This window comes from Heterodontus francisci, chromosome 9 (assembly GCF_036365525.1).
Source record: "Heterodontus francisci isolate sHetFra1 chromosome 9, sHetFra1.hap1, whole genome shotgun sequence".
Classification (NCBI taxonomy): domain Eukaryota; kingdom Metazoa; phylum Chordata; class Chondrichthyes; order Heterodontiformes; family Heterodontidae; genus Heterodontus; species Heterodontus francisci.
This window is the reverse complement of record NC_090379.1, coordinates 85058924-85071443: the sequence shown is the minus strand read 5'-3', so window position 1 is coordinate 85071443 and position 12520 is coordinate 85058924. Positions and strand designations below refer to the sequence as shown.

Genomic DNA, 12520 nt, shown 5'->3' with positions numbered 1-12520 from the left:
TCAATGGAACAGTCAATTCCCATAAGTATCTTACTTTTAAGGGAGTTGACTCATGTTCCCTTTTACCTACGTGCATGATACGGACTCCAGGGGTAACAACAGTGCCCCCTTGTGATGGGAACTGGACATTGGTGCCTATCACATACATAATCCTTCAATCTCTCCAAAGGCGGATTGAGCAAATGCTTGGTGAGCCAGGGCTTAATATGAATTGATAAGTTGCTTTATTCCACAGTTACGTGTAACAGCAATTACGATCAGACTCTCTTAATTCAAATCAGTACAACTCATCTTCACGCAACAAAACAAAAATAATACACACATTACCCTTTCCTTTATTAGTGGGCGATGTAACTTGACTTAAATAAGTTATCTTCTTAATGTCCTGCAGCATTTCTTACCTCAGTTCCTTCTTAAAAACTGACTACCACCCTGTGTGTCTCTGTCTTTGTGTTTTAACATCTTTTGCTCATAGCTGGAAAGGGATCAAAGACCTTGCAACAGAATGGGTGTGTGGTATTTATCACAGGATCATAGAATCATAGGAAATAGGAGCAGGAGTAGGCCATTTGGCCCGTCGAGCCTGCTCCGCCATTCAAACAAATCTTGGCTGACCATCTACCTCTATGCCATTTTCCCCCACTATCCCCATATCCTTTGATGTCATTAGTAGTCAGAAATCTGTCAATTTCTATCTTGAACATGCTCAATGATTGAGCGTCCACAGCCCTCTGGGGAGTAGAGAATTCCACAGATTCACCACCCTCTGAGTAAAGAAATTCCTCCTCATCTCAGTTTTAAATGACCTGCCCCTTATTCTGAGACTGTGTACCCCTGGTTCTAGACTCACCAGCCAGAGGAAACATCCTATCCACATCTACCCTTCAAGCCTTGTAAGAATTTTGTAGGTTTCAATGAGATCACCTCTCATTCTTCAAAACTCGAGAGAGTGCAGGCCCAGTTTCTGAAATCTCTCCTCATAAGACAATCCTGCCATCCCAGGAATTAGTCTGGTGAACCTCCGTTGCACTCCCTTTATGGCAAATATATCCTTCCTTCAATAAGGAGACGAAAACTGTACACAATACTCCAGGCGTGGTCTCACCAAGGCTTTATACAATTGAAGCAATACATCTTTACTCCGGTGCTCAATCCCCTTGCAATGAAGGCCAACATACCATTTGCCTTCTTAATTGCTTGCTGCACCTGCATGCTATCTTCTAGTGATTCATGAACAAGGGCACTCAGGTCTCTTTGGTCATCAACACTTCCCAACCTCTCACCATTTAAGAAATAATCTGCCTTTCTGTTTTTTCTACCAAAGTGGATCACTTCACACTTATTCACATTATATTCCATCTGCCATGTTCTTGCCCATTCACTTAGCCTGTCCAAATCCCCGTGAGGCCCCCTTGCATCCTCCTCAAAACTTACATTCCTACCTAGTTTTGTGTCATCAGCAAATTTGGAAATATTACAATTGATTCCCATAATCCAAGTCATTTATATAGATTGCAAACACCTGGGGCCCAAGCACTGATCCTTGCCTTACCCTACTAGTAACAGCCTGCCACCCTGAGAATGGCCCGTTGATTTCTACTCTCTGTTTTTTGTCTGTTAACCAATTCTCAATCCACTGTAGTATGTTAGTCCCAAACCCATGTGCTCTAATTTTGTTTTGAGAGAAGCTGATGAATTACTTATTGTTTTCCATTTTTTTAGAGAGAAAACAACTACCACTAGCATATTAAATATCTGTCATGGAGGTGCCTTTATTAAAAAACATCTGAGAATACACTTTGCTTTGAAATCTCAACATTAAAAGTAACTCTTTTCCAACTCCTTTCTCTGAAAAAAATGGTAAAAAAAAAATCAAAACCATGATTCAGATCATTACCTTCTCAAAAGCCCACTTCTCATGTAGATGTTCTGCGTATTTGTTGACAATATACTCCAACTTCTCTGGAACTGAAATACTGAAATACAACAGGAAATATATTTCAAAAGGTCCACTTTAAATATGTTTAAATGTTTAAAAAGAGCTTTAAGTTGTAAAGGTTTTATTATATAACTAGGTTTAACAACATTTTGTAACTATTTTCAATGAGACTAGTGAAAGACTACCAAACTTGGCTAAGATCTACTCTGTTCCAGGCATTTTCTGGTTGGAGTAGTAATTCTATATTTAATTTCATTGCTGGTGGGATGTAGGTGTTCATGAATGACACAAAGTACTTAGGAATCTTAACTTCAGCAGTTAAGTTTCAGTTTGATACATTTTCTGACGAAAGTCATTCCCTCCAATAATGAAGAATGTGGGATTAGTGTAGGCTTAGTATAAATGGGTGGTTAATGGTCGGCACAGACTCGGTGGGCCGAAGGGCCTGTTTCAGTGCTGTATCTCCAAATCTAAATCTAAATATACACAACAGGACTCCAGCCATTTATTGTTTTTATACAAATACATAAAATGGCTTGACTGAGTTTAAGGGCGTTTGAACTACCTTCAACATTACCTCTCCTTTTCATATTTGAAAATCTGTAGTGATTGCTAAGTAACTCCAAGTGGCACTGATTTACAGAAAAATCTGTGAATGTTTTTGTATATATACACACCAAACAATAACTCCCACAGACTTGTTCCACCAGTGAAAATATTTCAAATAACATCAAAAAAAATTAAAAGAATTCTAGAAATATTTGAACATAAAAGATTTTGTAGGAAATTACAATAAAATTGTTTGACTATAAAGAGGTACTAAGGGTAAAAACTCTCTTTAAGGAATGCATCAGGAGTTATTGATATAAAAACACACAAAATAGATAATTTTCAGCCTGTTGAAACACTGTGCTTCAGAATTTGTGATAATTCTGTTCTACTATTTGACAAAAACCGTTGGTACAAAGTTCAAAATTGGATTTTTCTAATAGATCAATTTAAATAGTCCAATGTTTACTAATTGTCTTCTAATGTGAAGTGATGTGTAGCAGCACATAACCAGAGAACTTAGAGATGTTTTTCCAAACCTATGTTCAGTAAAGGAACAGATGAAAATGTGCAACAAACAGTAGGGTTTAATTGTATGGGAACGACATTTAAAGGAAACTGCAGTTATTCATTCTAGTTCCATACTTAGAAGTGTTGATAGGTTTTGGGTCAAAGTTGCCTTCTTCATCCACTGAAGTCTGTCTTTCCAACACAACTGAAAAAGTGGAGTCCACATAGTCGGGTGACAGAGCTCCTCCTATAGCACTCAGACACGGCAAAGCCATTTTAAAGAGTTCAGGGTTATATTTCTGCAGGAAAGATAGGGACTCATTAGAGGGCCACAAGGAAAAAAATCACATGATTGTTTATAGCAATCGGCCACTAATATTTATTTTATAAAAGTGAAAACACAATAATACAAAATGTAACTGCAAACAAACACAAATCAGTGTTCAGATCTGTTAGCTGCTCCTCATATAGCATTTATAGTAGGAAATGGAATAATGGAAGAAGAATTTGGTCGTTTAAATATTTCAAATGCAGAAAGATGCAATATAGACAAAAATGATTTGGATAAATAGATAAAATGATCATTTTTCTAACATCAACTGTTGTATAGTAATCCTCATATACCACTTTAATTCATTGTTTTTAAGTTTTGCTCAGCTTCAATCACTGTAAATAATCATTCAACAATAAGCTGCCACAAACAAGTTAATCAATTACTCGGCAATATCTCAAAAGTATTTGATTATATGTCAAATGAGGAGTTCTTCTATCCTCATGAGAATTAATGGTGGGGCCACATTGTGTGCTACTTTGTGGATCCTACATTTGAAAGCATAGCAAGGCTTTGTACAGAGTTTAGTGAAGAACAAGCATCATTCTGGTGCTTAGAGTTTTAACTTTTAAAGAGAAACTCACAGAACTCAACATGTTTTTACTGGAGAAAAGATAAGTCAGAGGAGGCATGATGAAGGTCTTTAAGATAGTGAGAAGTATAAATAACATTTAAGCAGCTTTTTCATTTCATAAAGAGGAACTGCAGAAACGAACTTCATTTAACATGCATTCAACAAAATATTAGAAATACAACAGTGATATAAAAATCAGGGTAAAACTGACATAAACCTTGGATTATGTGACCAGTAACTTCTGCACAATAAATCTTCATTACCATAAAAAGGGATGTTAAAGAGAGAAATATAAATGAAGATATTAGGGAAACATTAAAATGTCAATAATAATAATACACTGAATGATATGTGAAAACAACATTAGACAAGACGAATAATGGGTTGTTTCCGAATATAAGAACCAATATAACTGCCCCCCGAACAATCGCTGACCTTCATTGAAAGTTTGAGTTTAGTTTTTCAACAACTTTCAATGCTGACTTTTACAATTTTTGAGGACCCCTACTGAGTAGATTTTTAAAAAAGTTTACACACATGATAAATCTAATTGAGAGCCTGACTTTCAATTTCATCTCTTTTATCCCTGATAGTTAGACAACTTTTGATACACCTTAAGTATAGGTATTCTTACCTTTGTAGAGAGTGAATCCAAAATTCCCCAGAACAACTTTTTGGTGAGGTGTAATTCTTCATCAGACGCACTTCCATAACTGCCCCATCCTGATGCCAAGCAATAGTATTTCCAACACTGCTCGTAGTGGCTGGTTAGAAGCTATAATTGATAAAAGAAAATAATACTAATAGTGTAAAAATATTACAGCAGAAGAAAAACATCTAAAAAATATACAAGTTGATACTACTGGACCGAATACGTGCTACCAATAGGAAATTATGGTTTGTGCATTTGGAAAATGTACATTAGATGTTACAGAGCTGTATGTGCTACCACACTGTAGCTCATAATAAAGTCAATTTGTAGTTGTAGAATGTTGGTTTTCTAATCTCTAATTTTTTGAAGTTCAATATTCCAAAAGTCAAACAAAGGAATTGTTAATATGGTGATCACGTTCGGAATCTAAGGCCCAGATTTTCTGAGCATTTAGTTTAGTTTAGAGATACAGCACTGAAACAGGCCCTTCGGCCCACCAAGTCTGTGCCGACCATCAACCACCCATTTATACTAATCCTACACTAATTCCATATTCCTACCACATCCCCACCTGTCCCTATATTTCCCTACCACCTACCTACACTAGGGGCAATTTCTAATGGCCAATTTACCTATCAATCTGCAAGTCTTTGGCATGTGGGAGGAAACTGGAGCACCTGGAGGAAACCCACGCAGACACAGGGAGAACTTGCAAACTCCACACAGGCAGTACCCAGAATTGAACCCGGGTCGCTGGAGCTATGAGACTGCAGTGCTAACCACTGCGCCGCCCTAAATTTATTGCCTGTTTTCTGGTTTTCTATGAACAGGGGAGGTGTGTGGCTGTTCTGCTAGTCTCCACCACCTCGTACTGACTTTCCTGCTTAGAAGTGAATGGCAAATGTTGATTACTTGTATCAGTTCACACAAATTAAATCTTATTGCGGAATAATACAGCATCCAATGTATTTTTCAGAAATGCCATTATTTACCTGAGGTTCAGCCCTGTGAAGGCAGTGGAGTGGGGTTTTACAATTTGGAGGGTGGGAAAGCCCTTGATGCAAAGCTAGAAAATTATTTTTTTTTAAAGATGGAAATATTTTATTTTTAACTGGCACCACCAGTCACTCTACACTTGGACAAGTAGCACAGTGATTTCACTCTCCTCATCCGAGGTGGGCAACCCAGATGGTCCGGAAATACCACAAGGACTCCATCAAAAATACTATAATTAGTTTAAAATTGGAAGATCCACAGGGGTGAGAGTGGAGGAGGTAGGCAGTTTGGGGCAGGGGTGGTAGTGTGGTGGTGTACAAAGGCTACATTGTCATAGACCCATTGAGATTTCTGCGGGATTGGAAAATCCAGGCCTAGATGTCTTCAGAATACTTTGTAAATGTGGCGACATCAGTGTCAGAATATCAATATTGCAGACATATTTATCTTAGTTATACTAACAGGCTGTCCAATTTTGACACTTTGAAGTTATCAGTTTGGAATAGCAATCCTTCACTGATAACTTGGACATATGACTTCATCGAATATGACTTCCAATTACTTTTCAATTAAATACTTTCAAGTGCACACTTTATCAATGCAAGACTACTTTTCCAAATACCTTTAATGGCATTTTACAGTACTCATTAAGAATGGGAACATCAAAAACAAAGCGACGAAGAAGTGGTTGCAACATGGAAGGTTGAAGGTGCCTGCAGGACAATGGAAAATGAGAGTTACATATTCCAGAGAAACATATGTAGATATAGATTCTTTAGATATATCATTGAAATCATTCACATATTTGAACCATTACAACATGGGTGAGATAGAACCAAGGCTTGCAAGTAGTTAAATTCATGTTCATCATTCCTACACAACCACCCTACTTGTCAGTCCTCTTGGCTATGCTGATGCATAGTGTTCAAAGACCTAGAGGTGAGAAAATATGGACAAAATAAATACTTTCTGAAAATATTGTAAAGGGCATTCTTACCTGACCAGATTTTCTCTGGCAATGGCTTCTTTTCCCTACCCAACAATGTTACCTCAAGTTTCCCAAGGTGCACGGCATAGCTAGAATACTTGATCAGTACTTTGTATTAGTGTTTACTAAGGAGGAGGATGCTGACAAAATATCGGTTGAAGCAGAGATGGAAAGGGTCACTAGTGTGGTCGGGGAGGGTTTAAACTAAATTGCAGGGTGAAAGGCACCAAGAAGTAGAAAAGAGGAATAAAGTGCACCAAGGAGTGAGAGTGTTGGATAGTACTAGAGAAGGAAGTAGTACCATGTTAGATAGGAGCAGACTAAGAAATGTGGTGAATAAAGTTGGTGAGAAATTTTTTTTATTCATTCATGGGATGTGGCAAGGATGTTGTCCATCCCTAATTGCCCTTGACAACTGAGTGGCTTGCTAGGCCATTTCAGAGGGCAGTTAAGTGCAATCACATTTCTGTGGGTCTGGAGTAGGCCATGTAGGCCAGATCAGGTAAGGATGGCAGATTTCCTTTCCTAAAGGACATGAGTAAACCAGATGGGCTTTTACAACAATTGATGATGGTACCACGACACTAATACTGAGACTAGCTTTCAATTCCATATCTTATCAATTAATTGATTTTTAAAAATTAATTAATTGAACTTAAATTCCACCAGCTGCTGTGGTGGGATTTGAACCCATGTCCCCAGGGCATTAGTGTAGGCCTCTGGATTACTAGTTCAGTGACATTACCATTTACGCCACCATCTCCCCAAGACACTTGGTTTGAGAAACTGGCAAACAAGCCTAGGGTGGTTACAAATCAAAGGGTGGCCCATGATAATTTAGTAAGGTAATATTGGGAACCCCTCTTAACTTCTTGATGGAGACCGTGGACTGAATTTTATGGGATCCCCTGAGAAGGGGTTCAGAGGTGGGGCGATCCTACAGAATTGCAATGGGAGGTGGGGGGGGTGGGGGGGTAACAGAGGGGGCGGGGGGGGGGGGCAGGGGAGTGGAGGACCCGCCACCTCCCTGTCACAACACTATTTTGTCGGGGCAGGTTAGGCCAATGACAGCCTTCCCACCCAGAGGCGAATTGAGGACCTTGAGAGGCCTATTAACAGCTACATAAGGACCTCTTTCCTCCCGCTGCTGGAATTAAGCCAGCAGCGGGCCGGGGTGGAGGGGGCCTTGGCCTCATGAGGAAGTCGTCCAGTAAAATGAGGCAACCACCCTGCGGGCTTGAGGTGTGGGAGCCCCCTCCATGGGAAATCTGTGGCCCATGGAGGGCCCCCACCAGCAGACAAACACCTTCCTGTAGCCCCTCCCCAGTACTTAATGCCCTCCCTTCCCCTCCACCTCACTTACCTGAGCTCCAGGTCTCCAGTACTGAGCCTGGGTCCAAGGCCTCTGTAGTACCATCAACGACCATTTCTCCCAGTGGCACTGCTGATACCACTGAGGTGCTGACCCTGTGATTGGACGGCAGCTCGGAGGCAGGATTCCAGTCTTTAAAAGGGACGGGAATTCAGGCGCCAGGCTGTTAATTGACCCAGCGCCATAGAATCACTCTGGGGGTGAGGGGGGGGGGGGGGGGGGGATGCATTGCTCCAGCTGGCCGAGGCAGGATTCCCACTGCCTTTTTGGCCCGGCACCGGGAGCCCCGCCGTGGGCAGAAAATTCCGCCCGGTATGTCTGCAGCTGCCACAATCAGGGGTTTAAATTATTCACTTGATTTCCCAGAATAAAGAGAAGATTTGGAGTTGGAAATAATTAGTTTAAACAACTATACAGGACATCCCATATGTACCACATTGCTATTGAGATAGATGACGCAAGGGGTATCAGTTGGTTTTTTGATCTGTGTGCTTGCTGACACAGTCAGTTGGCTTTCAGAAGTCAACTCGACTCAGGAACAAAAAGGCCTTCGGGATAGCCATGGGGTGCTGCTGAGGCCTCAGAGCTGCTGGCCCAGTATCAGCAGCCTGCCACTATCCTTAATTGGACTGTGGGCCTTCAGGCAATTAGGAGGCCGCTTGCAATAAAATCACCGAACCAGTCCCGCTGCTAGCAACTGCGAGCCTGGGGCCCACTTTTCGCCTTGATGTTGGGGTCCCGAAACTTGCCATAAAATTCAGCTCAATGACACAAATCTAAAGAGTGTGCAGGGACAGAGGGATCAAGGGGTTCATGTGTATAGATCTTTGAAAGTGCTTGCAGATATGGGGTCAGCTTCCACATATACGCTGATGATAAAGTTGCACCTCTCCACCACCTCTCTTGATCCCTTCATGGCTTTTCTACTGTAAGGCTCCTTGTGTGACATCTAGACTTGGAAAGAATCATAGAAACCTACAGCATAGAAGGAGACCATTCGGCCTATCGTGCCTTTGCTGGCTCTTTGAAAGAGCAGCTGTGTTTTGTCCCACATTCCTTCTTTTTGTTTGTAACTTTACAAGCTCTTCATCCTCAAGTACCTGTCCAATTCCCTTTAAAAATTATTTATGAGATCAGCTTCCACCAACTTTTCAGGTAGTGCGTTCCAGATCCCGACAATGCTCTGAGTGAAAACATTTCTCCTTATCTCACTTCTAGATCATTTAAATCTATGAGCTCTAGCTACTGATCCACTAGCCAGATGGAATATTTTTTCTCTATCTACTCCATCAAAACCTCTCATCAGCCTGAAAACCTCTATTAGATCATTTCTTAACCTTCCCTGTTTCAAGGCGAGAGGTGACCTAATAGAGGTTTTCAAGGACGAAACATGACTTCCCCCATCTATGTACTAGGATGATCCAAGATATCATCTTTGGCCTGTCATAAACTTTGTACCATGGCAATAACTCCATTTTCTTTCCTAGCCACTGACTGAGGTTCAACCAGACCTCGAGCTTCCAACTCTATATCCTCTTCATCGCAAAAACTTCTACCCCATAACATTAGCCGCCTTTGCCCCTGTTTTCGCCCATTTGCTGCTGAAACACTCAACCATGCATTTGCCACCTCCAGACTTTAGTGTAATCTTCTCCTGACCAGCCACCCATTCTCCACCTTCTTCAAAGTTTAGCTTATTCAATGCTCTGCTAACCATGTTCTATCCTGGACCAAATCCTGCTCAGCCATCACCCCTGTATTTGCTGACCTATATTAGTTCTCAGTTCCCCAATGCTTCAAGTTGAAAATTCTCATCCTCATGTATAAATCCCTTCATGGTCTTGCCTCTCACTGCATTGTCGCTTCTTACAGCCCTACAACTACTACCCCACCAACAAAGTCTCCACCCCTCTCACTCTGATCTCATTTGCACCCCTCACCCCCTCACAGTGCCTTCAGCTATCTAGGCCCCAGGCTCTGGAATTCCCTTACAAAAAGCTTCTTCACCTCCCTTTCCTTCTTTAAGACCCTCCTTTAAATCCTCTTTGATCAAGCTTACAATCCTAACAGCTGCATTTTTGTTTCATCATCCATTTTTATCTAAATACGCCTCTGGGAAACACCTCAAGACATTTTTCTAAATTAAAGGGGTTATTATAAATGCAAATTTTTATTATTATTGTTATCTGTGATCATCCCAAAAGAGGAAGATGTCACTAAATGTTGCTGTATCACAATTGGTGCTCCTTTAGAGCAGATGGCAGTATTGTTGGAGGACGATGCAGCTAGTAAGCAAATAGAGGGTTCTGGTTATGTCACGGTAGTATTCATTGGTTTCAAATTTGGATAAAGAATCCTGGTAAGTTATGATAATTCAATCACATCATAACATGCTTGATATAATGCATGTTTCTAAAGTTGTACAATCCTATCAAGTCTCAAAAGCCCACATATTCTATCTGGAGTTTATGGACGAAAGACAGGAGTCAAACATGGGAAGAAGCGAAATCCTAAATTCTGCCAATCTTCCAATGCATTAGGTCAGCAGGAAAAAACACACTTTAAACATTAAAATCGGATTATTTGGATCACCACTGAAATCAATAGAACAAAAACTGAGCAAGTTCTATGAAGGGTGAGTGATCCATTCTGCCAGGTTACTGTCCAGGCAGTGCAGCTGAACATTTTAGAAAATAGTGTTCTTCAAAATATGGAAGTTCTAAAAGACTGCTAGTAGTGTTTCTAAAGTCTTGAAAATAAAAGTGAAGATATCTGTACCGGCATATAGATAGCAAACATTCTTCAATTGACTCTCTCTGGGCTTTGGTAAGACCAGGTCCTTTGGACAATCTGTAGATTGTATGCAGTGTGGAGTCTATCACAGAGGCAAAGTGCTCAGTCCCAGTAAAAAGAGGAGCGCATCTCGTAAGTAGTGGAAGCACTGCTGAACAGATGTATCTGTTAAGGGCAAGGGCTGTCTCTGTAGTACTTAAAGCAGCCTGTTGGAATAGAAAAGCAACTATTCATAGAAAAGCATACAATATACACTAATTTTGTTTTTGTTTAAATCCATGAGCTTATATAGCACAGGAATCAGGATATTTCACATTTCCACTTATAATCAAACATTGTCACTCTGATAATTACCGCTTCTTCAAAGACATATTAATCATATGACTAGGAATACAGTATTTTAAATTATTCTAACTAAGCATGCTCTACAGATTCAGTTTAGGTTGATTAAAACAGACTTTCTTCTCCAATTCAAATCCCTTAAATGCCTCTCATCTAAGCAAAGCCCATTAAGTATGTATTTCTGGCTGTATTTGTTCTTGTCTGTTATTGTACAACATATTGGATATTAATTTGAATCAAGTCCAACATACATCACCTCTCTTTAAAAACATTCATTCATGTATCAACCACTGGCCAATTTAATAAGCACATGAGGAGTTTACAGTCATCTAAAAATAATGCACTATCTACTGTGACAAATATTAACTGTCCGCAGGAACAGTAGACTTAACAGGAAATCAAATATGCTCAGCTTTGCTACAATGTATAATAATCACTTTTACTTACTGATTCAAGGGAGGCAGATGCTCTTAAATCAGGTAAAAATCCAACTGTCAGCAAATGAAGCAGGAAACTTTGGTCTTGAATACCATAAACACGGTCCAGAAACAGTACCATGGGTGCCTTGTGGTCAGGACAGAAACTTGCGGACATAGATGGCTCAGTAATAGTTCCATCTACCAAAGCACAAAATGTAGCCTCAAAATGCTGTGCAACAGTATAGTTTGACGATAGTTTTTTTTTCAGGTACTGTATTAAAAATGATCAAATTACAATCCCAATAAATAATTATGCATCAAAATCTTTTTCCCCCCTTCCTCTAGTTTTGACTCTATTTGGGGTATGGGTTCAGAGGTGACAGTCACCCTTTGTCACCTCACCTAAAGTGTCAATTCTTCATACGTGAGCCTAGACAGTAAGGGCTGAATTTTATTAGTGCGCCGCACATCGCGGTGGCGCGTTTTGAAGTCGGCGGCTTTCAGGCGGGGATGTGCTGTCACTGAGCCCCCGCGATATTTCACGTGGGGCTCATTCAAATGGAGGGGGCAGGGCGGCCGCCCTGATGACGTAGAGTGGGAGGCTGTTCCATCCCCAGCAACGGCGCCAGCACTACCATACAGGTGCCGGTGTCATTTTTAAATGGGCTTCAAGCTCTTCAGTGCCATTTAAATGTTTAAAGAGACAGGGTTGTAAAAAAAGTGAAATAAAATTTTACTAACATTTCCAATCCCCTCTCCCACCCCCACAATGATTATTTTGTCCTATCTCCCCCAAAAAAGTGAGTTTTCACTCACAACCTCTCCCCCCGAACTTTATTCCCTTTGATCCTAAATGCTTTCCCACCATCCCCACAACCAAAGTTGATTTGCATGTTTATTCATTAATTTAAATATTTAAATGAAGGCCCCACCGCTGAGTGGCGGGGGGCTCGCACCGAGTCCTCGCCGCTGCTGGTAAAATGCGGCGGGGCCTTCTCAGCATCGGAGGTCGTGGCGGGCCTCTCACGGAAGAATTTTCCGGGCCCCTCCACGTG

General features: G+C 40.7%; 1 protein-coding gene across 1 annotated transcript in view; it reads right to left on the bottom strand.

Annotated features, from left to right (window-relative positions):
- ryr3 (ryanodine receptor 3) overlaps positions 1-12520 on the bottom strand; it is a 423842-nt gene that overhangs the window by 200260 nt on the left and 211062 nt on the right. Inside the window, exons 49-54 of the mRNA XM_068038163.1 lie at positions 11494-11663; positions 10690-10910; positions 6174-6264; positions 4538-4678; positions 3134-3297; positions 1898-1976 (exon numbers count right to left, since the gene is read on the bottom strand). Of these exons, the coding sequence (XP_067894264.1) occupies positions 1898-1976; positions 3134-3297; positions 4538-4678; positions 6174-6264; positions 10690-10910; positions 11494-11663 (866 nt within the window). The remainder of the gene's footprint in view (positions 1-1897; positions 1977-3133; positions 3298-4537; positions 4679-6173; positions 6265-10689; positions 10911-11493; positions 11664-12520) is intronic.